Source organism: Pristiophorus japonicus, chromosome 15 (genome assembly GCF_044704955.1).
Source record: "Pristiophorus japonicus isolate sPriJap1 chromosome 15, sPriJap1.hap1, whole genome shotgun sequence".
Classification (NCBI taxonomy): Eukaryota; Metazoa; Chordata; class Chondrichthyes; family Pristiophoridae; genus Pristiophorus; species Pristiophorus japonicus.
Genome location: NC_091991.1, coordinates 55682832 through 55708446, shown reverse-complemented (window position 1 = coordinate 55708446; position 25615 = coordinate 55682832). Strand labels below are relative to the sequence as shown.

Genomic DNA, 25615 nt, shown 5'->3' with positions numbered 1-25615 from the left:
CTGGGCTGTTGGGCATGATGGGTTCGATTTCCTGGTCCGGCGTGGTGTCGTTAATCCTTTGGGTGTGTGTTGTGGGCTCGAAAAAGGTGGTGTCTGCTGTGGGTTGTTCAGGGCAGTCTGTGAACCGCAGCCTCGTTTGGTCCAGGTGCTTTCTGCAAATTTGTCCATTGTCTAGTTTGGCTACAAACACCCTATTCCCTTCTTTAGCTATCACTGTGCCCGCAATCCACTTGGGACCATGTCCATAGTTTAGCACATACACAGGATCATTCAGATCAATTTCCCATGACACAGTGGCGCGACCATCGTTTACATTTTTTTGCTGCCGCCTGCTCTCTACCTGATCAGTTTTAAGTGTTCTTTTCATGAGTAGCTCAGCCGGGGGCACCCCTGTGAGCGAGTGGGGTCTTGTGCGGTAGCTGAGCAGTACTCCGGACAGGCGAGTTTGGAGTGAGCCTTCTGTGACTCGTTTGGGGCTCTGTTTGATTGTTTGTACTGCCCGCTCTGCCTGCCCATTGGAGGTTGGTTTAAACAGGGCCGAGGTGACATGTTTGATCCCATTGCGGGTCATGAATTCTTTAAATTCGACACTGGTGAAACATGGCCCGTTGTCACTGACCAGTATGTCAGGCAGGCCCTGGGTGGCAAACGTGGCCCTCAGGCTTTCAATGGTGGCGGTGGCGGTGCTTCCCGACATTATTTCACATTCAATCCATTTTGAAAAAGCATCCACTACCACCAGGGACATTTTACCGAGAAACTGGCCCACATAGTTGACATGGATCCTCGACCATGGTCTGGAGGGCCAGGACCACAAACTTAGTGGTGCCTCTCTGGGCGCGTTGCTCAACTGAGCACATACGCTGCATTGCCGTACACAGGACTCTAAGTCAGAGTCGATACCGGGCCACCACACGTGGGATCTGGCTATTGCTTTTATCATTACTATACCCGGCTGTGTGCTGTGGCGATCCGAGATGAACGTCTCCCTGCCCTTTTTTGGTAGCACTACGCGGTTACCCCACAACAGGCAGTCTGCCTGAATGGACAGCTCATCCTTTCGCCGCTGGAACGGCTTGATTGGCTCTTGCATTTCAACGGGGATGCTGGCCCAGCTCCCATGCAGTACCCAGTTTTTTTACTAAGGACAGCACAGGATCTTGGCTGGTCCAAGTCCTAATCTGACGGGCCATGACAGGTGATTTATCATTTTCCACCTCTGTGGTGGGCAATGGTAGCCGACAGAGAGCATCTGCACAGTTCTCTGTGCCTGGCCTGTGGCGGATGGTATAGTTATACGCTGATGGCACGAGTGCCCACCTTTGTATGCGGGCTGAGGCATTAGTATTTATCCCCTTGTTTTCAGCGAACAGGGATGTGAGGGGCTTGTGATCGGTTTCCAGCTCAAATTTGAGGCCAAACAGGTACTGATGCATTTTCTTTATCCCGAACACAAACGCTAATGCCTCTTTCTCAATCATGCCGTAGACCCTCTCGGCCTTAGACAAGCTCCTGGAACCATAGGCGAAAGGTTGCAACTTCGCCGCAACATTAGCTTGTTGTAATACACACCCGACTCCGTACGACGACGCGTCACATGTTGCACAAGTCTTACACAGGTTATACAATACAAGCAGCTTGTTGGAGCATAAAATGTTTCTGGCTTTCTCAAAAGCAATTACTTGTTTTTTCCCCCATACCCAGTTCTCACCTTTGCGCAATAACACATGTAGGGGCTCTAAAAGGGTGCTTAACCCTGGTAGGAAGTTACCAAAATAGTTGCGGAGTCCCGGGAACGACCGCAGCTCCGTGACGTTCTGTGGCCTGGGCGCGTTCCTGGTGGTCTCTGTCTTGGCGTCTCTGGGCCGAATGCCGTGCGCCACGATCTTTCTCCCCAAAAACTCCACTTCTGTTGCCATGAAGACGCATTTCGACCTCTTCAACCACAGCCCTACGTGATCCAGTCATTGGAGGACCTCCTCCAGGTTTTGTAGGTGCTCGGCGGTGTCCCGACCCATGACCAATATGTCGTCCCGACCCATGACCAATATGTCGTCCTGAAAGACCACAGTGTGTGGTACCAACTTGAGTAGGCTCTCCATGTTTCTCTGGAAGATTGCTGCAGCTGACCGAATTCCAAACGGGCATCTGTTGTAGATGAACAGTCCCTTGTGTGTGTTGATGCAGGTGAGGCCCTTCGAAGACGAGTCCAGCTCCTGCGTCATGTAGGCCGAAGTCAGGTCGAGCTTGGTGAACGTCTTGCCTCCTGCCAGCGTCGCAAATAGGTTGTATGCCTTAGGTAGCGGCTATTGGTCCTGTAGCGAGAAACGATTAATGGTTACTTTATAATCGCTGCAAATCCTGACCGTGCCATCACTTTTAGGTATTGGAACAATCGCTGAATTCCACTGGGGAGATGATGCCCTCATGTTGCAGCCTGTCCAGCTCAATTTCCACTCTCCTCATCATGTGAGGTACCGCTCGCGCCTTGTGGTGAATGGGTCGTGTCTCTGGGACCAAGTGGATCTGCACCTTCACCCAGGAAAAGTTTCCAATGCATGGCTCAAAAAGGGAAGGGAATTTGTTAAGAACCTGGGTACATGAGGCCTCATCGACATGTGATAGCGCTCGGATGTCATCCCAATTCCAGTGGATTTTGCCCAGCCAGCTGCTTCCAAGCAGTGTGGGGCCATCGCCTGGGACAATCCAGAGTGGTAGTTCGTGCACCGTGCCCTCGTAGGTGACCTTGACCATGGCGCTGCCCAGGACAGTGATGAGCTCTTTGGTGTACGTTCTCAGTTTCGTGTGGATGGGGCTCAGGGCTGGTTTAAATGTCTTGTTGCACCACAGTCTCTCAAACATCTTTTTACTCATGATGGATTGGCTAGCGCCAATGTCCAGTTCCATAGCTACGGGTAAGCCATTCAATTTTATGTTTAGCATTCTAGGTGGACATTTCGTTGAAAATGTGTGCGCCCCGTGTACTTCAGCATCTGCCTCCTCTCTCTGAGGCTCGAAATTGCTTTGATCCACCATGGACCGATCTTCCTCTGCCACGTGGTGGTTAGCAGGTTTTGCAGAGCTTGCAGCTCGTTTGCAAGCTCGTTGGAGGTGCCCCATTGTTCCACAGCTCTTGCAAACATACCCTTTTAAACGGCATGAATAGGCTGAATGGAAGCCTCCACAACGCCAACAAAGTGTGAATTGCCTTGCATTCATCCTTTGTTGGGGACTCAGTCATCTGGGTCACCTGAGGCCTGCTGGCAGTTGCAGACTCATGGGTTCTGTCCTGTACATTTCTGCTCGTAAACACAGTTCCAGTTAATTTATGAACATTGCTTGCACTTGTGTGCTGAGAGATTTGTTTAGTATTATCACTGGTGGACATAAACGCCTGTGCTATCGCAATGGCCTTACTCAGGGTCGGTGTCTCTACAGTCAAAGTTTTCGTAGGATGGTCTCGTGGCCAATACCCAGTACAAAAAAGTCTCTGAGCATTTGTTCCAGGTAGCCATCAAACTCACATTGTCCTGCAAGTCGCCTTAGCTCGGCGACGTAGCTCGCCACTTCAGATCGCTGGCACGTGTAGAACCGATACCTCGCCATCAGCACTCTCTCTCCCTTGGGTTAAGATGCTCCAGAACCAGTGTACACAGCTCCTCATATGACTTGTCTGTGGGTTTCACCGGAGCCAGAAGATTCTTCGTGAGGCTGTAGGTCGGTGCCCCGCAGACCGTGAGGAGGATTGCTCTCCTTTTTGCAGCGCTTCCTTCTCCGTCCAGCTCGTTGGCTACAAAGTACTGGTCTAGCCGTTCGACATAGGCTTCCCAGTCCTCGCCCTCCGAGAACTTTTCCAGGATGCCCACAGTTTGCTGCATCTTTGCGTTGGATTCGTATTCTCGTCGCCAGTTATTGTGTTCCCAACACAGATGAGGCTGCACACAGGGAGGTTAAAGTAACAGTGACCTCAGTCTTTAATAAGACACTCCAGAGTGAGGAACAGGCCTTAGGGCCGGCTTATATTCAGTGTTCCCGAGGGATGCTCAGATCCTTTGGGACTTCAGTGGATGAGCTTCCTGGTGGCGGAACATGGGAGTGCATGCTTTACAGATACACAACAGTAACTATCCCGGATACACTTTACGAACTCTTCCCCAATTTGCTTTGTCCAATCAATATGAAGGTTAATTTCGCCCATGATTATTGCTGTCACTGTATTACAGACCTCCATTATTTCTTGATTTATACTCCGTCCAAGGGGGCCTGTAGACTACGTAAGATGCTACAAATCCCCTGGGACGACAGACGCACCAATGTTAGCATCCACGTCCAGGCCAACATCCCCCGCATTGAAGCACTGACCATACTTCTTCAACTCCGCTGGGCAGGCCATATAGTTCGCATGCCAGACATGAGACTTCCAAAGCAAGCGCTCTACTCTGAACTCGTCGATGGCAAATGAGCCAAAGGTGGGCAGCAGAAACGTTACAAGGACACCCTCAAAGCCTCCCTGATAAAGTGCGACATCCCCACTGACACCTGGGAGTCCCTGGCCAAAGCCCGCCCTAAGTGGAGGAAGTGCATTTGGAAGGGCGCTGAGGTCCTCGAGTCTCGTCGCCGAGAGAATGCAGAAATCAATCACAGGCAGCGGAATTAGCGTGCAGCAAAACAGACTCCCCTGCCCACCCTTTCCTTCAACCACTGTCTGTCCCACCTGTGACAGAGACTGTGGTTCTCGTATTGGGACTGTACAGCCACCTAAGATGCTAAGAGTGGAAGCCAGTCTTCCTCGATTCCGAGGGACTCCTATGATGATGATGATAAACTACGCCCACCAGCGACTTTTTCCCCTCATTATTCCTTATCTCCACCCAAACTGATTAAACATTTTGTCTTCTGAGCCAATATCGTTTCTCACTAACGCACTGATCTAATCCTTTATTAACAGTGCTACTCCACCTCCTTTTCCTTCCCGTCTATCCTTCCAAATTGTCAAATACCCCATAATATTTAGTTCCCAGTCCTGGTCACCTTGCAACCACGTCTCTGTAATGGCTATCAGATCATAACCATTTGTGTCTATTTGGGCCGTCACCTTATCTATTTTGTTATGAATGCTACGTGCATTCAAATAGAGCTTTTAAATTTGTTTATTTCCCTTTTTTTCGTGCTTTGACCTCACTTTCTGATTCACCTTTTATGTTTATACATCTGTCCCTTCCTGGCACACTCTGGTTTTCATTTCCCCCAGTGCTACCCTGCCCTATTTCCTCCTTCTTCTTTGACTTTTTAAATTTTCGCTCACCTGAATCCTCCCCCTTCACCCCCCCCCACTAATTAGTTTAAAGCCCTCTCTACAGCCCTAGTTATTTGATTCGTCAGGACCCTAGTCCCAGCATGGTCTAAGTGGAGCCCATCCGAATGGAACAGCTCCCTCTTACCCCAGTACTGGTTCCAGTGTCCCACGAACCAAAACCCCATTCTCCCACACTAGTCTTTGAGCCACGTGTTTAACTCTCTGATCTTATTTACGCTCTGCAAATTTGCTCATGGCTCAGGTAGTAATCCAGTGATCATGGGCTAGATTTTACACTTTTGGGCTTATTGCCCAAAAATGGGTGTTATTTCCGGCGTGGGCGGTAAAAATGGGTTTTCAGATCGCCGGCTTCTTGCCCATTCTCATAGTACCTAGTCTCCATTTTTGAAATTGGGCATTACCATGAGCGATATGAAATGGACGATAGTGTTAAATCTCTCTGACCTTCTGCCGTAAGTGTCGCTGACCTTCGCAACGCTCGATTCCCACGATTCAGGAGGTCAAATGTCATCATGACATGCGCAGAAGAGGAGACGGAGAGACAGGGAGCTGAGAGAGACTGAAGGCGTGTGGGTGTGGTTTAGCTGCTTTGGGAGGAAGGAGGGAGACATTAGAGCTTCACAGCAAATAGGGAAACAAAAATGATCTGTTACTAGCCACATATTTGCCTTATAATGGAAGGAGAGGAGGAGGCATCGCAGCAACACTGTGGAGACTGATGCTGGAGAGAGCAGTGAGGTAGGAGAGGAGCACATTGGAGGACGCAAAAGAGCGAGGAGATTCTCAGATGAGGCCAATGCCACCCTCCTGCAGGAGGTCAAGTTACGCTGGGGTGACTTGACACAGGGAGGGCATGGGAAGCCCACCCCAAAGTCCTACCAGAAGATATGGACCAAGATAGCAGAGGTGGTCTCGTCGGCGACCAACGAGGTGCGTGAGGGCAACTAATGCCGCAAACAATGGAACGACCTTGTGCGATCCGCAAGAGTAAGTATTACATTTATTTACATGTACTTACGTATTTATATGATTTGATTTGTAACAGTCATGAGTGACTATCAGCAGATATGAGGTCTTCCACTTTTACCGGGAATGTTTTACTCAAAGCCTGCGGTAACACTACATGTCTTTAGGTAAAGAATGATAATTATCATAATAAGCATGATTACATCTGTCGTTTGTATTGTATCAGTCTCTGTGACAGTACCTAGCAATGATCTCATGCCATGTCGTCCTGTCACCTTTTTACAGAAGAAGCTATCGACGATGAGGTCCGTGCAGAGGCGAACGGGTGGCGGGGCCACCAGTCCCCACTCGTGGGGAAGCACACCTGGACAGCCATGGACGCATCTGCAGACCCTGAAGTGAAACAACGTGAGTAAAGCTTCCACCATTGCGTGATGTGAAGTCAGTAGATGCCACACCCATTCATATCCGAACAATCATATATGATAGATGATTTCTAAAATTGTCATAGAAATAATGCTGGCCTAATGATGATCATTGCAATGCAAATGTGTTGATGGTCATAAAATGTGATGTCTGGGATGATTTTGATTGCGGTGGTGCTTTTGTCGTACATATGCTGTGTATAGCGCTGGACTAACCTTGTAACCCTAGTACCCCCTTTTCCTCTAATAACCCCATTTGTGTTTTGCAGCTCAGCTAGTAGCGCGGCCGCAGGCAAGACCACAGAGGCCAGAGGGTGGGGGCGTGGGGCCCGACTTGCCGGACGATCCTACCTCTGGTGCTGAGGAGCTCCGATTCTCGCCCATCAATCCGCTGGGTCTGTTCTCCACGGATGAGAGCGCCGACTTCGAGGAACCTGCAACGCCACGCTCCAGAAGCCATTCCACCCCAAGGCCATCTAATGGTCCTCTGGTCATTCCCGCCTCCACTCTGGAGGTACCGGCCCCAAGCACCTCGCCACAGGACACCCCATTTGTCCCCAGGACTGCGCCGACCCCGCAGAGGCCTCGTGGACGCGGCAGGTCTGGTCCACGAGCGCCACATGAGAGTGGAGAGATGGTACAGTTGTCCAGGAGAACTGTAGACATTGGTGACCAGCTCATAGAAGCATTGGGGAGCATATCCCGACAGCTGGCCACCATGACTGAGTACATTCCGCGGATGGTGGAGGCCTTGGATGTGATAGCCAGAAACACTGCTGGCACAGGCCTCCTAGAGCGCGGCACGCCACCCATAGGTTCCGCACCACCACTGCGAACGACAGATGAGAGCAAGGACCAAGATCCTGCTTCTGCATCAGAGAATGTTGCCCCCTTGGCACCCCCGCTCCTGTACCTGTGCAACCACCGCCTTTGTCTTCATTCCCCCCAATGAGGCACCGCCGTGGAGCGAGGGGGGGGGGAAGGAAAGTGAGATGCATGTCCGCAGGTGATGGCTGTGTTATATCTCCATCTGGGTGTATGCAATTTGTTGTAATGTATGGGGGGAGGTGACCACCCTCCTGCTTTACATTTGTATTCTGTGTTGCTGGACACGTTGAACATTTGATTGATGTCAACGGTGGAAAAATTGGTATATGGGCAGGGGTTGGGGGTTATTGCCTGTGATACTTATGATTTCAGACCAAAGTTGATCTAAAAGTTTTTTTATTGAACATAACCTTGTTGCGCATTGTCTCAGATAGCTGGACCATTACGCACTGGTGATTCCTTAACCTGAAAGGGTTAAATAAAACTTAACTTCAATCAACATAAACTTTAACTGGCATCAAGAAGATGGGCACCATTGATATCTGAGCTGCGCACACACAGCAGTGTGTCAGCGTTGTCACTCACAGCAATGTTCTTTCAGGCAAATCGTTCAGATATCCGCTCCTCATGTAAGAGTCTTGCAGCTATGTAGCCACCATGGGCCCTTTCCTGCGGTGTGGAGCGGGTCGTGGGCATGGTTGCATAGCCAGCCTGATTGTCTGGCCTTAGGTCAACATCCAGCCCTTCATCGTCCTCTTCCTCCCTCTCCTGAGGTGGAACATCAGTCCCTTCTGGCAATTCTTAGTCCCTCCTGATAGCCAAATTGTGCAGCATGGAGCAACACTTGCTCAGGGTTGTATTGTAGCTCCCCTGCTGAATGGTCCAGACATCTGAAGCACTACTTAAGCACAGTTATTGCGTGTGTCTCTGTAGTTCCGGTTGTATCGCTTCTCAGCCTCGGTGTGGGTGTCACGCAGGGGGATCATCAGCCAGGTGGCTAGGCCATATCGGTTATCACCAAGCATCCAGCATTGTCCTTGTGGCTGGCAAAGACACAGACCTCTAGGGCGGCGTGATTGGCAGAGAGTGGGTAGGGAAAGCCAACTCCAGCGGTACCCTACTCCTGACAAAATGTCTAGAACCTGAACTCGCCACCACCGCCAGAGGGACAAATACAAGGCATCGTGGCAACACCCTCGCTCCAAACACTGGCACCTGCTTGACTATGTCAACGTCCGAGCCAGGGATTGCAAGGTTGTGAGCATCACCCGTGCCATGACAGGAGCCGCCGACTGCTGGACAGACCATCGCCTAATCCAATCCATCATCGACATTAACATTGACCCAAAGCAGAGGGGACAGCAGAAGCAGTTCCGTAAAAAAGTTAATGTCGGGGCACTTAGAGATCCAGCTAAGAGAGCCCTATACAGCCAGCGCCTCACAGCCAATCTGGCATGCCTTGATGATCCTGAGATGCTGAATCCCCATAGCACTTGGTCTGCCCTCCAGGCCTCTATAACCAATGCCTGTGAAGAGACACTTGGTCACTCAACCAGAAAACATCAGGACTGGTTTGATGGAAATGATCAGGAGATCGAAGATCGCAAGCGCAAAGCATTTCTGAGCCTCAAGCAACAACCCAACTTGGGAGCTGCAAAACAACATTACAGATGGCTCAAGGCTTAGGTCCAATAAAAAACCTGGGACCTAAAGAGCAGGTGGTGGATAGAGAAAGCACAGGAGATACAACAACTGGCCGACAGCCACGATATGCGAGAATTCTTGGCTGCAGTCAAGGCTACCTATGGTCCAAACTCCCAAGGCCCCACCCTACTCCTGGCCAAGAACGGGGAAACACTCATCAAGGACACCGAGGCTGTCAGGGCCCAATGGAACGTGCACTTTGACGATCTCCTCAATCGAGACTGCCTTTGACTTGAGTGTTCTCGACTCCATCCCGCAGCACGCAACCTGCCACCAATTCAGTGAAACTCCAATGTTGCACGAGGTAGGCAAAGCCATAAAACAGCTCAAGAATAACAAGGCTACGGGTGCGGATGGAATCCCTGCTATGGCGGTGAGGCGCTGTTGACGCGGATACATGACCTCATCTCTCATCTGCAGGGAGGAGAGCATGCCCGGGAGATCTGAGAGATGCAGTGATTGTGACTATTTTTAAAAAAGGGGACAAGTCCAAATGCAGCAACTACAAGGAAATCTCCCTGCTATCAGCCATTGGGAAAGTTGTTGCTAGAGTTCTCCTCAATCGTCTTCTCTCTGGCCAAGGAGCTCCTCCCGGAATCACAATGCGGATTTCGTCCCCTACGGGGCACAACAGACGTGATCTTTGCAGCACGCCAGTTGCAGGAAAAATGCAGGGAGCAGCGCCAGCCCTTATACATGGCCTTTTTCGATCTTACAAAGGCCTTTGACACGGTCAACCGTGAGGGTCTATGGAGCGTTCTCCTCCGTTTCGGATGCCTCCAAAAGTTTGTCAACATCCTTCGCCTGCTTCACGATAACATGCAGGCCGTGATCCTTACCAGCGGTTCCATTACAGACCCAATCCAAGTCCGGACCGGGGTCAAACAGGACTGCGTCATCGCTCCAACCCTCTTCTTAATCTTCCTCGCCGCCATGCTCTACCTCACAAGCAACAAGCTCCCCGTTGGAGTGAACTAAATTACAGAACCAGTTGGAAGCTGTTTAACCTACGCCGCCTCCAGGCCAGGTCCAAGATCAACCCAACCTCTGTCGTTGAGCTGCAGTATGCGGACGATGCCAGCGTCTGCGCACATTCAGAGGCTGAACTCCAGGATATAGTCAATGTATTCACTGAGGCATATGAAAGCACGGGCCTTACGCTTAACATCCGTAAGACAAAGGTCCTCCACCAGCCTGTCACCGCCGCTCAGCACTGCCCTCCAATCATCAAGATCTATGGCACAGCCCTGGACAACGTGGACCATTTCCCATATCTCGGGAGCCTCTCATCAACAAAGGCAGACATTGATGAGGAGATTCAACATCGCCTCCCGTGCGCCAGTGCAGCCTTCGGCCGTCTGAGGAAAAGAGTGTTTGAAGACCAGGCCCTCAAATCTACCACCAAGCTCATGGTCTACAGGGCTGTAGTAATATCCGCCCTTTGGTATGGATCTTGAGGCATGGACAATGTATAGAAGGTACCTCCAGTCACTGGAGATATATCACCAACGATGTCTCTAAGATCCTGCAAATCCCCTGGGAGGACAAGCACACCAACATCAATTTCCTCGACCAGGCTAACATCCCCAGTATTGAAGCACTGACCACACTCGGATCAGCTTCACTGGGCAGGCCACATAGTTTGCATGCCAGATATGAGACTCCCTAAGCAAATGCTTTATGTGGAACTCCGTCATGGTAAATGAGCCAAAGGTGGGCAGCGGAAACGTTACAAGGACACCCTCAAAGCCTCCCTGGTAAAGTGCGACATCACCACTGATACCTGGAAGACCCTGGCCGAAGACCGCCCGAGGTGGAGAAAGTTCATCCGGGAGGGCGTCGAGCTCTTCGCGTCCCAATGCAAAGAGCATGAAGAGGCCAAGAGCAGGCAGCGGAAGGAGCGCACGGTAAACCAGCCCCACCGACCCCTTCCCTTGACGAATGTCTGTCCCACCTGTAACAGGGTCTATGGCTCTTGTATCGGAGTGTTCAGCCATCAAAGAACTCACTTTGGGAGTGGAAGCAAGTCTTCCTCGATTCCGAGAGACTGCCTATGATATGATGATGTGGCTGACTCTTAAAGATGTCAGAGACAGCGCTCTCAATCAGGATGTGAGCCTCATCGAAGGTGCCCGGACATTTGGCATTCACTGCCATGATCTGGTTGTGGTCGACAACTAGTTGGACCTTCAGGGAGTGAAATCCTTTTCTGTTGCGAAAATGCTCCGGGTCCTGAGATGGAGATCACACTGCGGCGATGTGAGTGCACTGTATAGCTCCCTGCACACTGAGGAACTTAGCAATGTGGTAGAATGCTCCAGCCCTGTCAGTCTGAGCCTCCGTGGTCATGGGGAAGCTGATAAAGTCCATCCTTCTCGCGTACAGGGCTTCCGTGACCTGTCTAATGCAGCGATGGGTTGCATGGTGAGACAGAGGGACATCTCGACCACGGAGGCCCGAAAGGAATCGGACGCGTAGAAAGACAATGCCGCGGTGACCTCGACCGACACTGAATCCCTGACGGCAGGCTGCATACGTGGCCTGATGAGTTCACATATTTCATTGATCACCACCTTGTGGAAGCGCAGTGTGGTCGGAGACGTCGAGGTAAGACCTCTTTTCCCTGTACGTGCGGGGTGTGTATGGTTTGGCCCCCCTCATTCTTGCACGCCTTAAATTGGGGACATAAAGATGTGCATCACACATTGAGTCATCTGCACTCTGCAGCATTTGCCTATTAATCAATGCAGGCTGAGAAATGGCTGGCCCTATTGCAATGAAAGTATAATAGCGATTGATCAGAAGCAATAATTTCCTTACTAAAATACACCTCGGTTAAACCCCCAATAGTTCAGAGTCTGAAAATATGTTTGTTGAGATGGTCACTTCACCTGAGAAGAACTCCAGAGTCAATGGAAACTCCCCTGAAGTTGAAGCAGCCTTTTGAATGAAGCGACCTGTGATTTTAAAAATGGGAGCCACACTGCTGGCTTCAGTTCAGAACAGTTCCACTTTTTCTGGGCGGGCGATATGTGTGCAAGGTGGTGAAGTCCTGATGGCAGGCTGCATACGTGGCCTGATGAGCTCACATATTTCATTGATCACCACCTTGTGGAAGTGCAGTTTCCGAAGGCAAGTGTGGTATCATGGGTGACTTTAATCTACATATAGATTGGGCTAACCAAATTGGTAGCAATACGTTGGAGGAGGATTTCCTGGAGTGTATTAGGGATGGTTTTGTGGACCAATATGTCGAGGAACCAACTAGAGGGCTGGCCATCCTAGACTGGGTGATGTGTAATGAGAAAGGACTAATTAGCAATCTTGTACGAGAATACCTTATTAAGATGGAGAGTGACTCGGAGACTAAGGTCTTGAACTCAAGGAAAAGTAACTTCGATGGTATGAGACGTGAATTGGCTAGAATAGACTGGTGAATGATACTTAAAGGGTTGACTGTGGATAGGCAATGGCAAACATTTGAAGATCACATGGATGAACTTCAACAATTGTACATCCCTGTCTGGAGTAAAAAAAATAAAATGGGGAAGGTGGCTCAACTGTGGCTAACAAGGGAAATTAAGGATAGTGTTAAATCCAAGGAAGAGGCATATAAATTGGCCAGAAAAAGCAGCAAACCTGAGGACTGGGAGAAATTTAGAATTCAGCAGAGGAGGACCAAAGGTTTAATTAGGAGGGGGAAAATAGAGTATGAGAGGAAGCTTGCTGGGAACATAAAAACTGACTGCAAAAGCTTCTATAGATATGTGAAGAGAAAAAGATTAGTGAAGACAAATGTAGGTCCCTTGCAGTCAGATTCAGGTGAATTTATAATGGGGAACAAGAAATGGCAGACCAATTGAACTAATACTTTGGTTCTGTCTTCACAAAGGAAGACACAAGTAACCTTCCGAAAGTACTAGGGGACCGAGGGTCCAGTGAGAAGGAGGAACTGAAGGATATCCTTATGAGGCGGGAAATTGATGGGATTGAAGGCCGATAAATCCCTGAGGCCTGATAGTCTGCATCCCAGAGTACTTAAGGAAGTGGCCCTAGAAATAGTGGAGACATTGGTGATAAATTTTCCAACAGTCTATCAACTCTGGATCAGTTCCTATGGATTGGAGGGTAACTAATGTGACACCACTTTTTAAAAAAAAGGAGGGGGAGAGAAAACGGGTAATTATGGACCGGTTAACCTGACATCAGTAGTGGGGGAAATGTTGGAATCAATTATTAAAGATGAAATTGCAGCGCATTTGGAAAGCAGTGACAGGATCGGTCCAAGTCAACATGGATTTATGAAAGGGAAATCATGCTTGACAAATCTTCTGGAATTTTTTGAGGATGTAACTAGTAGAGTGGACAAGGGAGAACCAGTGGATGTGGTGTATTTGGACTTTCAAAAGGCTTTTGACAAGGTCCCACACAAGAGATTGCTGTGCAAAATTAAAGCACATGTTATTGGGGATAATGCACTGACGTGGATAGAGAACTGTTTGGCAGACAGGAAGCAGAGAGTTGGGATAAACGGGTCCTTTTCAGAATGGCAGGCAGTGACTAGTGGGGTGCCACAGGGCTCAGTGCTGGGATCCCAGCTCTTTACAATACACATTAATGATTTAGATGAAGAAATTGAGTGTAATATCTCCAAGTTTGCAGATGACACTAAACTGGGTGGTGGTGTGAGGCGGATGCTAAGAAGATGCAGGGTGACTTGGACAGGTTAGGTGAGTGGGCAAATGCATGGCAGATGCAGTATAAAGTTCCTCCTGCTTGCATACAGGGCTTCAGTGATCTGTCTAATGTAGCGCTGCGTAGAACGACAATGCCGCGGTGACTTTGACCTCGACGGACAGTGCAGTACTGATGGTGCTGGCAGGCTACAGATCTGCCTTTATCAGTGATAACCTCTTTGTGGAAGCGCAGTCTCCGAAGGCAGGTGGAGTTGGGCAAGTCGAAGTAAGAATGCTTCTCCTTGTACTTGCGGCAGGATGTAACATCTGGTCCTCCTCATCTGTCTGTCATGTCTTACATTGGGCGCATAATGCAGTGGAGCGATCCTTTGGCGATGTTGAGTCTGCTGCATGGTCACCAAGAGAGGGTGAGAAAGGACAGGCCCCATTGCAGTAGCTCTGTTTTCCACCGATTGGTCACAAACAAGGAATGCCCCGACTGTTATGTATGTAACTATGTAATACTTGCCACCAGAGGGCATGACTGTTGGAATCCTAAAGGTTACCTGCACACACGTGCAGGGCCAGTATAAAAGGTTGGCTGCCATGTTGTTTCGGCACTCTGGAGTTGTAATAAAGAAGACTAAGGTCACACTAAGTTTAGCTCACAGTATTCAGCCTCGTGGAGTTCTTCTATAGACAACACCAATGATGACACCTCTTCAATTCCAATCGGTCACAGATGGTCAAGATGTTTTTACAGATGTTCACATCAACTCCAACGACCTGTAGAGTACATCCGAACTCCGCCGAGATTGAAGCACAGCAGCTTTTTAAAGGACGCGCCATGTGATCTAGAACATGGCGTCCATAACGCTGTGATTTGTTCCAGTTAGTTCCACTTTTTCTGGGCGGTTTTTTGGGCGAGCGATATTGTGGGCGATATGTGCGCGAGGTGGTGAAATTGTCACAGGGCGATCTCATGGCTGCTAGTTTCGGTAAATATGCTCTTTACGACAAAAAAAAGTGGGCGGGCATTAATATTGAATCTCGGCGTGAAATCCGTGTGGAAAGTAACGCTGGGCGATATTATGGGCGTTGAATTCGGCCATTCTGCTGATTCCGCCCCAAAAAAGTAGATGGGCGGTAATATTTTTTCCTAGTGTTAAGCACATGGGGAAAGTGATGCTCGGCGATAAGTTGCCGAAAAATGCCCGCCAGTTTCCATTTTGTGCCAAAATGGGTGATATATGGGTGTTATGTCATTTCAGCGGTAAAATGGGCGTTAAGCATGCAAAAAAAGTGGAGGTTCTAGCCCTATTACTTTTGTGGTTCAGCTTTTTAATTTGGCCCCTAGCTGCTCATAATCCCTCAGCAGAACCTCTTTTTTTTTTGTCCTACCTATGTCATTGGTATCCACGTGGACCACGACAACTGGATCTTCCCCATCCCATTCCAAGTTCCTCTCCAGCCCTGAGGAGATGTCCTTAACCCTGACACCGGGCAGGCAACACAGCCTTCAGGACTCATGCTCTCAGCTGCAGAGAACCTTATCTATCCCCCTAATGATACTGTCCCCTACCACTACAATGTTTCTTTTTACTCCCCCCACTTGAATGGCCCCCTGTACCACGGTGCTGTGGTCAGTTTGCTCATCCTCCCTGCAGTCCCTGCTCTCATCCACACAGGGAGCAAGAGCCTCAAACCTGTTGGACAAGAGCAAGGGCCGAGGCTCCTCCATCACTCCATCCTGAATTCCCATACCTTCCTTGCTTGTAGTCACACCCTCCTTTCCCTGACCACGGATCGAATTTGAATTAATTCCTCTAATTGGTGTGACTAGCTCCTGGATTGTGGCGTCTAGGTAACTCTCCCCCTCCCTGATGTGTCGTAGTGTCTGCAGCTCGGATTCCAGCTCATCAACACTGAGCCAAAGTTCCTGACAGTGGGGTCAACCAGCTCTCACATGCAACAGCAGAAACGCATTGGCTGTCCTGCCATCTCTAATGTATTTAATTTAATTAGATTTACTTTTTAGTTATTAATCCCGGTCCCTAATCTAAGGCCCTTAATTTAAAGCAAGAAAAACTCACCAATCAATCACTTCCCTGCTTTCCTGTGACGTCGGATGTAGTCGCCCTGTTCTCCTTTGTCGCCCTCTCTTACCTGCTCGCGCTGCTCCTTGCAGTGGCAGCTGCTGCTCTTTTATGCTCCGCTGCTGCTCAGTTGTTCCCTCCTAGGTCGGGGGTATTGGCGCTGTGTGCTGGTGCTGTGGAGCTGCTTCAACTGGACCAAAGATATCCAACTGAAGTTGTTGCCATGGTCTTTGTGGCTATGGGAATAGGCTTCATTGGCGCTGCTCAGATGTTTGTGGCATTTTTGCTCAGACTGCATGCTTTGCAGTGTGAGACAAACTCCTCGATGAGAGTGTCAATCCCAGGCCACCATACTGAATCACGACATCTCTGCTCCATGCGGACAATGCCAAGGTGTCCATCGTGTGCCAATGAGAGAACGCGCTGTTGAAGCGACTTGCGATTCACTGCTGTATCACCACGAGCTAGGCAGCCATCGTTCCAAACGGAAAATTCATCGCGAAGTCTGTGGAAGGTTTTCAGCTCTTCCAGAATTTGCTTAGACCACTCAGTCTGGAGGAAGTGACACACTTGCTGGAATGTAGCATCACTCTGATTCGGTTTTGAGTTCGTCGCAGGAGACAAGGTTTCTGATGGACTGAGTGATGATTGACGTGACATATGTGTCGTCATCTGTGAACAAGTCAGCACCAGAGTCTGAAGCAGGTGTCGAGCGGCTGAGCATGTCAGCTACGTGGTTGCAACTGCCAGTGATGTACTGTACATCAAAGTTATACTGATGAAGGCAATCTGACCATCGGCTGATTCATAGTGATCTGTGCCCAGATCCAGTTGTAGCGAGTAGCGTAGTTAACGCTTGGTGATCCGTACGGAGAGTAAAATTCCTGCCATAGAGGTAGATGTGCCAGTGTTCACATGTGTAGATGCAAGTGAGTGCTTTGTGCTCCCCTGTAGAGTATTTACGTTCTGCAGAAGAGAACGTGCGAGAGGCGAAGGTGACTGGGCGTTCCAGGCCATCAATCCATTGCAAGAGCACAGCACCCATGGCGGTGCCTGATGCATCCGTGGTGACATACATAGTAGCATTCAGATTGAAGTGCGCGAAGATAGGAGGGGATGTGATTTTCTCAAGTGTGGTGAATGCCTGAGCCTGGGAATCTGTCCATTCCCAAGGGACGTCCTTGCGCAGCAACTTGCGAAGTGGTTCGGCAATGTGTGCATAGTGCGGGACGAACTTCAGATAGAAGTTGCCGAGGAATGATAAAAGTTCTTTGCTGTTGGTAGCCTCCTGCATTCGCTGGATCGTGTCGACACCTTCTGCTGTGACTGTAACCCAAAAAGTTTATTTCTCCAGCAGCGTATGTACACTTATCGACCTTAAATGTAATGTTTTGTGTAGCGTCTAGCCATAACCACGTGAAGTCGCTGGTCATGTTCTTCCATTGTCCTTCCATGGACGACGATATCATCAAGCAAATTGAGGGCTCCCTTTATGCCTGCTAGCATAGTAGTGACAATCTTCTGAAATGCACTTTGTGCAGAAGTTGGTCCGTAGGGCATGCGTCGAAACTGATACAGACCATCATGCGACGTGAATGCCGTGCGCGATTTGCTGACCTCCGCTTGGGGTATTTGCAGGTAACTACGGTGCATGTTGAGTTTCGTAAAGACTATTGAGCCGTGGAATTCTGAAGACAGTTCGTCGATGGTAAGATGAGATTACTTGTCGGGGATGATGGCCTTGTTGACCTCTTTCAAGTCGATGCATAGGCGGATCTCCCCATTTTTACACTAAGCAATGACTAAGTTCGAGATCCAGGGTGAAGAGTCAATGCTCTCAATGATTCCGAGATTCGAGTCGTGTTACTTATGCGGCTACTTGGTCGCGAACTATGACTGGGAAACGATGAAGTCGCTGCATAACTGGTTTGACAGAAGGGTCAACGTGGGGATGATGGCACAATTTTGTTGTCACTCCAAATCTGTGAAGATTGAGTGATACTGCTTGTCAAAGTCCATCGTGTATATAGGTTTGCCGGTTGGGTCGTAAACTTTGAACCCAAGCTTGTCAAAAAGGTCAACACCCATGAGGCTGCTTCCCTTCGTGATACGAAAGGAAAAGTTCTCCAATGTTATGTCCTTGTAGTATATCAGGACAGATATGACTCCAAGTACCTCAATTTTGGAGCTGGAGTATGCATGTAGATTGGAAGTTGCGAGCTGCAGTGCTTGTAGTGGGTTTTGTACACAGCCTCGCTCAATATGGAGACTTTGGCTCCAAGGTCAATGAGGCAGATAGGCGTGCCGTCAATGTTTACGTCACTGGTCTGAGCAAATTCAAGGACAATGTGTGAAATATCACTACGGTGTAAACCATACTGGATTCATTATTATCTGGGTTGTCCACATGTCGAATATGCTGCGGTGAGCGACAGACACTAGCAAAATGGTTCATTTTACCACATGCAGAGAATTTCTTCCCACATGCAAGATAGGTAGGTCTCTTTGCTGAATGTGATTTGTCCCCACAATTAAAGCAGTGGAAGTTAGGCCTGCGACCCATCGTGGGTGGCTTATTACTAGCCCTGGGTCTCTGCTGTGATTTTGGACGAATGCCTTGCACATGGCTGTAGCTGAAGTCTGCTGCACAGGGTAAGCAGGAGATCTGATTGCTTTTGAATCGGAAAGCGCTGATTCGATTTGGATGGCCAAAATGGCTTTATCCAATGTCATTTTTTCATCCTCCATTAGCAAATGTTCCCGAATGCGGGGGATCGTTGTTTTCTCAATAATTTGATCCCTGATCATTTCCTTTGTGAGTGCTCCAAAGTTACACGTAGCGGCCAGTTCAGTTAATTAAATTATATACTGTTCGGTTCATCGTTCCCTTGCCCCTGTTGATGATACTATACTTTTCTTTGGCCCAAAATATTTCTCTTTGTCGTAGGACTCTGTGTCTTTGATTTGGCCAAAGATGCGTTGGCCTTCGGTGCCGAGGCAGTGGATAAGTATTGCATGGCGGCAAGCTGGTGTTACATTGTCGCCGTCTAACCCACTCGCCGTGATGCACGTAGAAAAAGTTTTTTATCCATCTCGGCCACGGAATTGGAGGGTCCCCAGGTGTGGAGAGGAAAGGTGGGTGGTAGGGAGATTACTTTGATTCATCCTCATCACCAAATTATGTCGTGTACATAAATAAACAGATTAACTGAAACAGAAGAAGTGTAACTAGCTGTGTCCTTTGTAGCAACTCCCCATAATGGTGTCCCAAAACCAGCATGAACCAGCATGTTTACAGCAGTGTGTGAATAGCTCTCGCAGGATCCTAATACCCGTCTAGTGTCCTGTAACAAACAAATAGAGTATGAACACAACAGAGGGAATTCCAGAGGTGGGGCCAAGGCAGCTGAAGGCATGATCACCAATAGTGGGGGCGAAGGGAAGGGGGATTGCACAAGGGGCTAGCGAGTTCTGGGGAAGGCATGTTGTAGAGCTGAAGGAGATTATAGATATACAGAGGGGAAAGACCATGAAAAGATTCCATCCCAGACTTCTGTGGCTCACTGATTGGGATGCGACTCCCTCGCGGGTTGCTCTCCCTAGCTGTGGAAGCAGATGGGGAATTGTGGGAGCATTGGGAAATTATGTTGGCACCAAGCTGTGTAGCCGCGTGACAGCACAGTGCTCCAGGGTATCGGCGCAACTGGCTTTGCAGCTTTTCAGTGTAAAAACCCGCTTGTGTGGTATTTTGAATATCCCGCGTAGCCCCTTAAAGAGGTCGCTAAAAAAGGTTACAGTGAATGTTGGTTGGCACATCAAATAGTTTTGTTTTACCCTAATGATTTGCATTCTGTTGCAACAGGTGGATAGTCTTACAGTGAATCCAGGGCCTGATGGGACCCCAGAACTGATGGTCTCACAGCCGGGCTGTGGATATGCAGTTCTACTCTGCACCTGGAGATTGGATCAAGAAAGGGCACCAAAAAGAGATCCATCTGGAACCTCGAACAGGTAAAGTTCCAAAGAATATGTAGATCACTGAGAACAATTTCAAAGTAAAGTTCAGGGTGATGCTTTTTATTTTAAATACTCCATTTTATATAGAAGAAAGATAGAAGAGAAGTTTTCTGCTGCCATGCACAGGTACAGGGGAATATCTGATGCTATGTCTGAGTACTGGTAATGTGCTGGGTGCGCACTTTGTGGTGTTTTCCAACTGGACAGTGGTGGGGGAGCAGGAAGCTGTGCTACCTGTGTGTGCAAGTCTCACTTAAGTTACAAAATTCAATAAAATTAAGTGGGGCTTCTCTGCCTTGCATTTCCATTGTTTTTTGCCACGAGCATGACATAATCTCTGCAATGCACAGCCAAAAGAAGTGACTTCCTGGTCTTAAGGTCATTTACCTCGGCTTAGTCTGAATATTTTTGAGCCTTTTTGGATTTTATGTTACATTTATTCAGAAGCATTGGTTTTGCTTTTGCATTTTACTTAATTTTGCCTTTTACTTTATTTTTTTCTCTTTGTATCACCTACCATATAGTCATAGGAGTTTAATTGTGAGTTACATCAGTCCCAGCTGGTAGAATGGACATTCTTTTTGGAATTTGTATTGCCCTTAGGGAGCTAGGGAACATGGAGGAGTACCAGAGGAATGATTAAAGGGAGGACTGTCTATACTTGTAGCAGGCCAGATAGGGTTGACCTTGAGTGTCATGTAGTCTGGGGAGGTTGGAAACCAAAGGAGCACATACAGTGATTGACATGCACAATCTGCATATTAACTGGTTGACAGTAAAATTACTGTGCATCATGGAGCTAGTTTATTTTATTTGAGGTTTTATGGCCTTGGAAGATGAGTGTGACTACATTTTGAACTGCATGACGCATCTTGAAGATGTGCCCTCCGAAGGTATGAGTATGCATAAGGTGCAAAATAGCTTCACATGGGTAAGGTATATTGGAACAGGTTGATAAGCAACACTATGACACACATTCTTTGGCCATCTATTAGATACTGGTACTGTTGGGTAGGCTTTCCTTGCCAGATTCCTTAAAATGAGTATGTATTCTTGGGTTGTGCAGGTAGTGGACACAATGTTGAACCTGGTTACTACCTGCTGCCAAAAAAGGTGCACAATTGTCTTCTAGTGCGAGTACCCTGAAATGGCAAATAGGACAATCTCATCTAGTTCCATGTGCATTAGACCATCCATCAAACGGGAGTCGGGTGTTGTACCACTCTGTCATTTTCCCATAATATCTGTTTTGTACCTCCACATTGAGTTTCCTTTCTATGCCATTTCTCCTTCCCAGGCTTAAGAAATATTTAAGATTCATTTTGAAACTTGATAAAGGCTGTAATATTATGACCAACCAAATTCCTGTAAGTACAGGAGTGAGCCTCTGAGTCACAAGGGTTTGATTTGAGCCCCACTTCAGAAACTCCCAGTAAGCGAAGACAGAGCAGGTACTCTGAAGATAAAAACTGTAAGGAAGGGAATGGAAGACCATCTCAGCTACTCTTCCCCTGCTGGACGTCAACCCAGCTGACACTCTGTTGCCTGCTCACTGGGGTTGTCTGGAGAGGTGCCTGAATCCAACCCTTCTGATGCAGAGGCGGCAATACCATTAAAGAACAAGTGGTCACTCTGTCCGTGGGTGAGAACCCGACTAGATCTCAATCCAGTATTTAGAGACCATATTCTTGTCCCCACTCACTGCAATTGTCTGGATTGGGACTTGAGCCCTTTATCTTCTGACTCAAAGACTCAAGAATCTCGTGTGAGACTTAGTAGGCAGAACAAAATGGATAGACCTTTAAGTGCCTATATCCTTTTAATTTTGACCTGCTGATCAGACTTCCTGCTTCTCTAGTTATACTTGCTCTCCACTCAAGGCCAAAGCTATAAATAATTATTAAAATGAGTTGACCGAAGTTTACTACGTTGCTGGCTAATTTTGCCCATCAGTGCAGCACAAAAGCTTTAATAGCACTAGTATCTGGAGATCTCCCCTGTAGTTACAAGAATCTGATTTGACTTTTTAAAAAGAAATGTCATTTTTAGTACTTGAGCTATGTTGTTGCCCTCCTTGCTAGGGCCCTTTGTAACATCACCAATAGCGAGTGTTTCCGAGTAGCTGCATTATAAACAGCAGCGTTGTAACTTCAGACTGCCCTGAGAATCAATCTGGAGGTGCCTGATTCAAGCTATTAGTTGGGGATGCAGAGCACCCAGCTGATAGCTTGATTTTCTGATGGTGTGTGCCTCTGAGACTAGTCGAAAGCCGTATCTTTTGCTGTTTCTAATGCAGCTGCTCAGGGCCGGGTTTCATCGGTAGTGCCAACAGGTAGTCTAGTAGGGAAGAAACTCAAATCGAGAGACTTTATGCAGTAATAAAACGTACTCATTTTGAAAAAGTCATGCAGTTCTTGTACTCACGTGGGACGATTTCCTCTCTGCATTATTTGTAATATCATAAATGCATTGATGATCTTATAAAATGTGTACAATGTCTCCCATATCTATTTTCTTTGTAAAATGAATGATTATTTTGAATTAAATGTTGATCAGTAAAACACATTTAAAAATTAATTTTGTTATCCTAAAGTAGGCATACAATGCTCAATTTTCACCAACAGGTGTAAGTCAGTTCTAAATGGCATAAGGTCATAAATAGGGTCATGTAGCACTCAAGTCTCTTGTGTGTCCATTTCTATAATTATTCACAGTGCCAAATACAGAATCAGATTGATCTAGGGAAGACACTAATAGGAGAAAGGAAAATTGCCTGTATGTAAAATTTAAAGGGCTAGGGAAAATGAAAAAGGAATGTCACAATATGGGAACAAAAGTTCAGGAAGTGTCTGAGGAGCCTCAAAAATATCGACCTATTAGTTTTTGCCAATACAGGGGATTAAGAAGTGGCAGGCAAAAGTGAAGGGAAAGGAAACCTGTATGTGCCAGCTCTGTGCCATACGGTAGCTGCAAGTGTTCTTTTAGCAGAAGGCATAGCGCTGATGCTGAGAAGACAGGCCCCAAGAGCCTTTGCTAGGACCTGTGGAAATACTTAGTGGTATTTTGACAGGTACAGCCAATTGGACAACACTGACTCTTGATCACCCTGGGCATGCCTTCTTTCATGCATTAAAATATACAACATGACATGCGGTTATTATGGTGGGGGTGGGGAGGGCGGGTTCCGAAGAACCATCCAGCTTATTGGTTAGTCAGGCATTCACTTATTGTAGTTATTATTGGAATCTGGTGCTGCTTTCTTTGGGAAGAGGACCATTCACCATCATTACATCTTCCAAAGCATTGTAATTCCACCTCCCTGTGCAGATGTGAATGCTGGCGGGAGAACATAGAGCACCCCTGGGTAATCTTGATCTGCCAGCATTCCACAAGGTGGCCCTCTTCTGTCAAACACGCCAGCCCAGCAAATTCTCATTGGTGCTTGTAATGGTGTTGAAGGCAAAGAAATTATGAAAGATAACTGGCAAAAAGTCTTGAGAGCAGGCTGGGCAACAAGAATTTAAAAAAAAAATGAATAAAGACTGTTTAGACTTGGTCTGAAAATGCTGGCCTTCAACATTTGTGCCCTTTAAATGACCGTTCACCTGAAAGGTCTGCCCCTAGCAACCCAGGTTTTATGGGCTGTTTGTGGGACCTTCCTATGCTCAAGTTGATTATCATGTTTGTCTACAAAAAAAACACTTTAGACTACACTTCAAAAATAATTAATTAGCTGTGAAGAACTTTGGGATGTATTGAGGACGTGATAGGTGCTTAAAAAGCAAAGTCTTTCTTTCTCTTTTTTTTCTTCTTTCTTTCTATGAGAGCCCGCGACCCAGCCTGAAATTGGGAATGAAAGTAGGCAGAAATCAAATGGAACTGATAGCACTGGAAGACTAACAGCTGTGCTCCTTCTGTGCTGTAATATTTAAATCACAGGTCTCCCTACTGCTGATTTTAAAATCTCCTCTCCGTATTTCTGTTCTACTGGGCTGCCTTTGATTTAAATCAGGAGTGGGAGACTGGTTGGGAGTCAAGAATGAGTGTTAACCTTTCAGTATCACAATCTGTTCTATCCTGTGTACACAGCATAGAAATCAGCAGCAGTTATTAAATTGCAGTAACATTCAACTGCCACAGTATGCCGTAGAAGCACCATTAATATCCGGTCTTTTGAGATTGAATGTTGCTGTCTATGAGCAATAAAACAAGATTTGTTTTAAAATGCAGTTGAATATTTGCATTTACTGGCATAAATTTGGGATTAAGAATTTTATGTGGAGGAGGACCTTTCATGTGAGAGAAATATGTAGTAGCTTTAGAGATTATAATGACATGCAAAACCAGATATATTTAAATACATGCATATAGATAATTTATTTATCAAATTTGTAATTTTCTTAATATTTGGGGGGTAAGTGGAATGCTGAAATGGAGAATAGTATTGTTAAGTATCGAATAACTCCACGAGGCTAAGTACGGTGAGCTAGTTCAGGCATGACCTTACTCCAGTTTATTTATTCTCCGTGAGAATTCAACATGACTGCCGACAGTCACGCCCTCTGGTGGCAGGTAAAACCCAGTTAACATACATAACAAGTTTGGTCAGTTGAACCTGTGATCTTGACCTTTTGTTTGACCTATCTCCAGTTGCCTAGTACAGTTTGACATTTTCTACAGTTGTGAAATGTGCTTTAATGGTTTTAATAATTTTTTTTTGTAGAATGAATAAATGATTCACCATGCAGGATTAGGAAGCAGGTTTATACTTGAGATTTCCCACACGTGAAAACTTTCAGCAATGGAGTAATGAGTCTGTTGTGAGGAAGCCAGGCAGTTCCCCAAGAGGACTGTTCACCTACATCTCCTTGTAGTCAATTATGAAGAAAGAGCGCCTTTCATTTCACATCACAACACTTTACAGCCAATGAAATACTTTTGAAGTCACTGTTGTAATATAGGAAGAGAAGTTGAATGCTTAGAAATAATCTCCACCTGTCCACTTGGCTTAGAAGAATTTGAGGGTGTGGGAAAGGGAACATGGGACAAAAAAATAATTTGTATAAAGGAAAAAAAACTAAGATACAAATATTAAAAATTGTTATTTTCTGTGCATTCTGTAGAAATATTTATTTAATTATGAAAGTTCTTTCGAAACAATTTATGGGCGAGAAATTGGGCTCATTAGTGCACATTTTTTAGGTGCAAAAGTGCCCTTAGAGCTCCAAAATGGCGTTCCTGGTGCGGACGCACACTTGTGGGGTGAATCACGGCGAACGCCATATTGGTGCAGGTGTTGGCGCGCGCATAGTGAATATCTACTGAAAGTATACAGAGCAGGCAGATCATGATGTCAATCAGCTTGCAACGCTGGGTTGATGTCAATGGTGCCATTTTGGAGCTGAGCACTCCAACCAACACCCTCTCCTGACCTCACACAGCTGCAGGAAGGATCCCCCACCAGCGCTATTTAAAGAGATCATCAACTACTTATAGGTTAGTTGGTGGTTGGTTGATTTTTTTTTTCTGCTGTTATTATGATTCTACAAGTGTTTGGTGCTTTCCATAGTTGTTTCAAGTTGCAAA

At 47.2% G+C, this 25615-nt stretch overlaps 1 protein-coding gene across 6 annotated transcripts in view; it reads left to right on the top strand.

Moving 5' to 3' along the window:
• itfg2 (integrin alpha FG-GAP repeat containing 2) overlaps window positions 1-25615 on the top strand; it is a 355330-nt gene that overhangs the window by 78353 nt on the left and 251362 nt on the right. For all 6 annotated transcript variants that reach the window (XM_070900459.1, XM_070900460.1, XM_070900462.1 and 3 more), the window contains one exon: window positions 19875-20023. In XM_070900459.1, the coding sequence (XP_070756560.1) occupies window positions 19875-20023 (149 nt within the window). The remainder of the gene's footprint in view (window positions 1-19874; window positions 20024-25615) is intronic.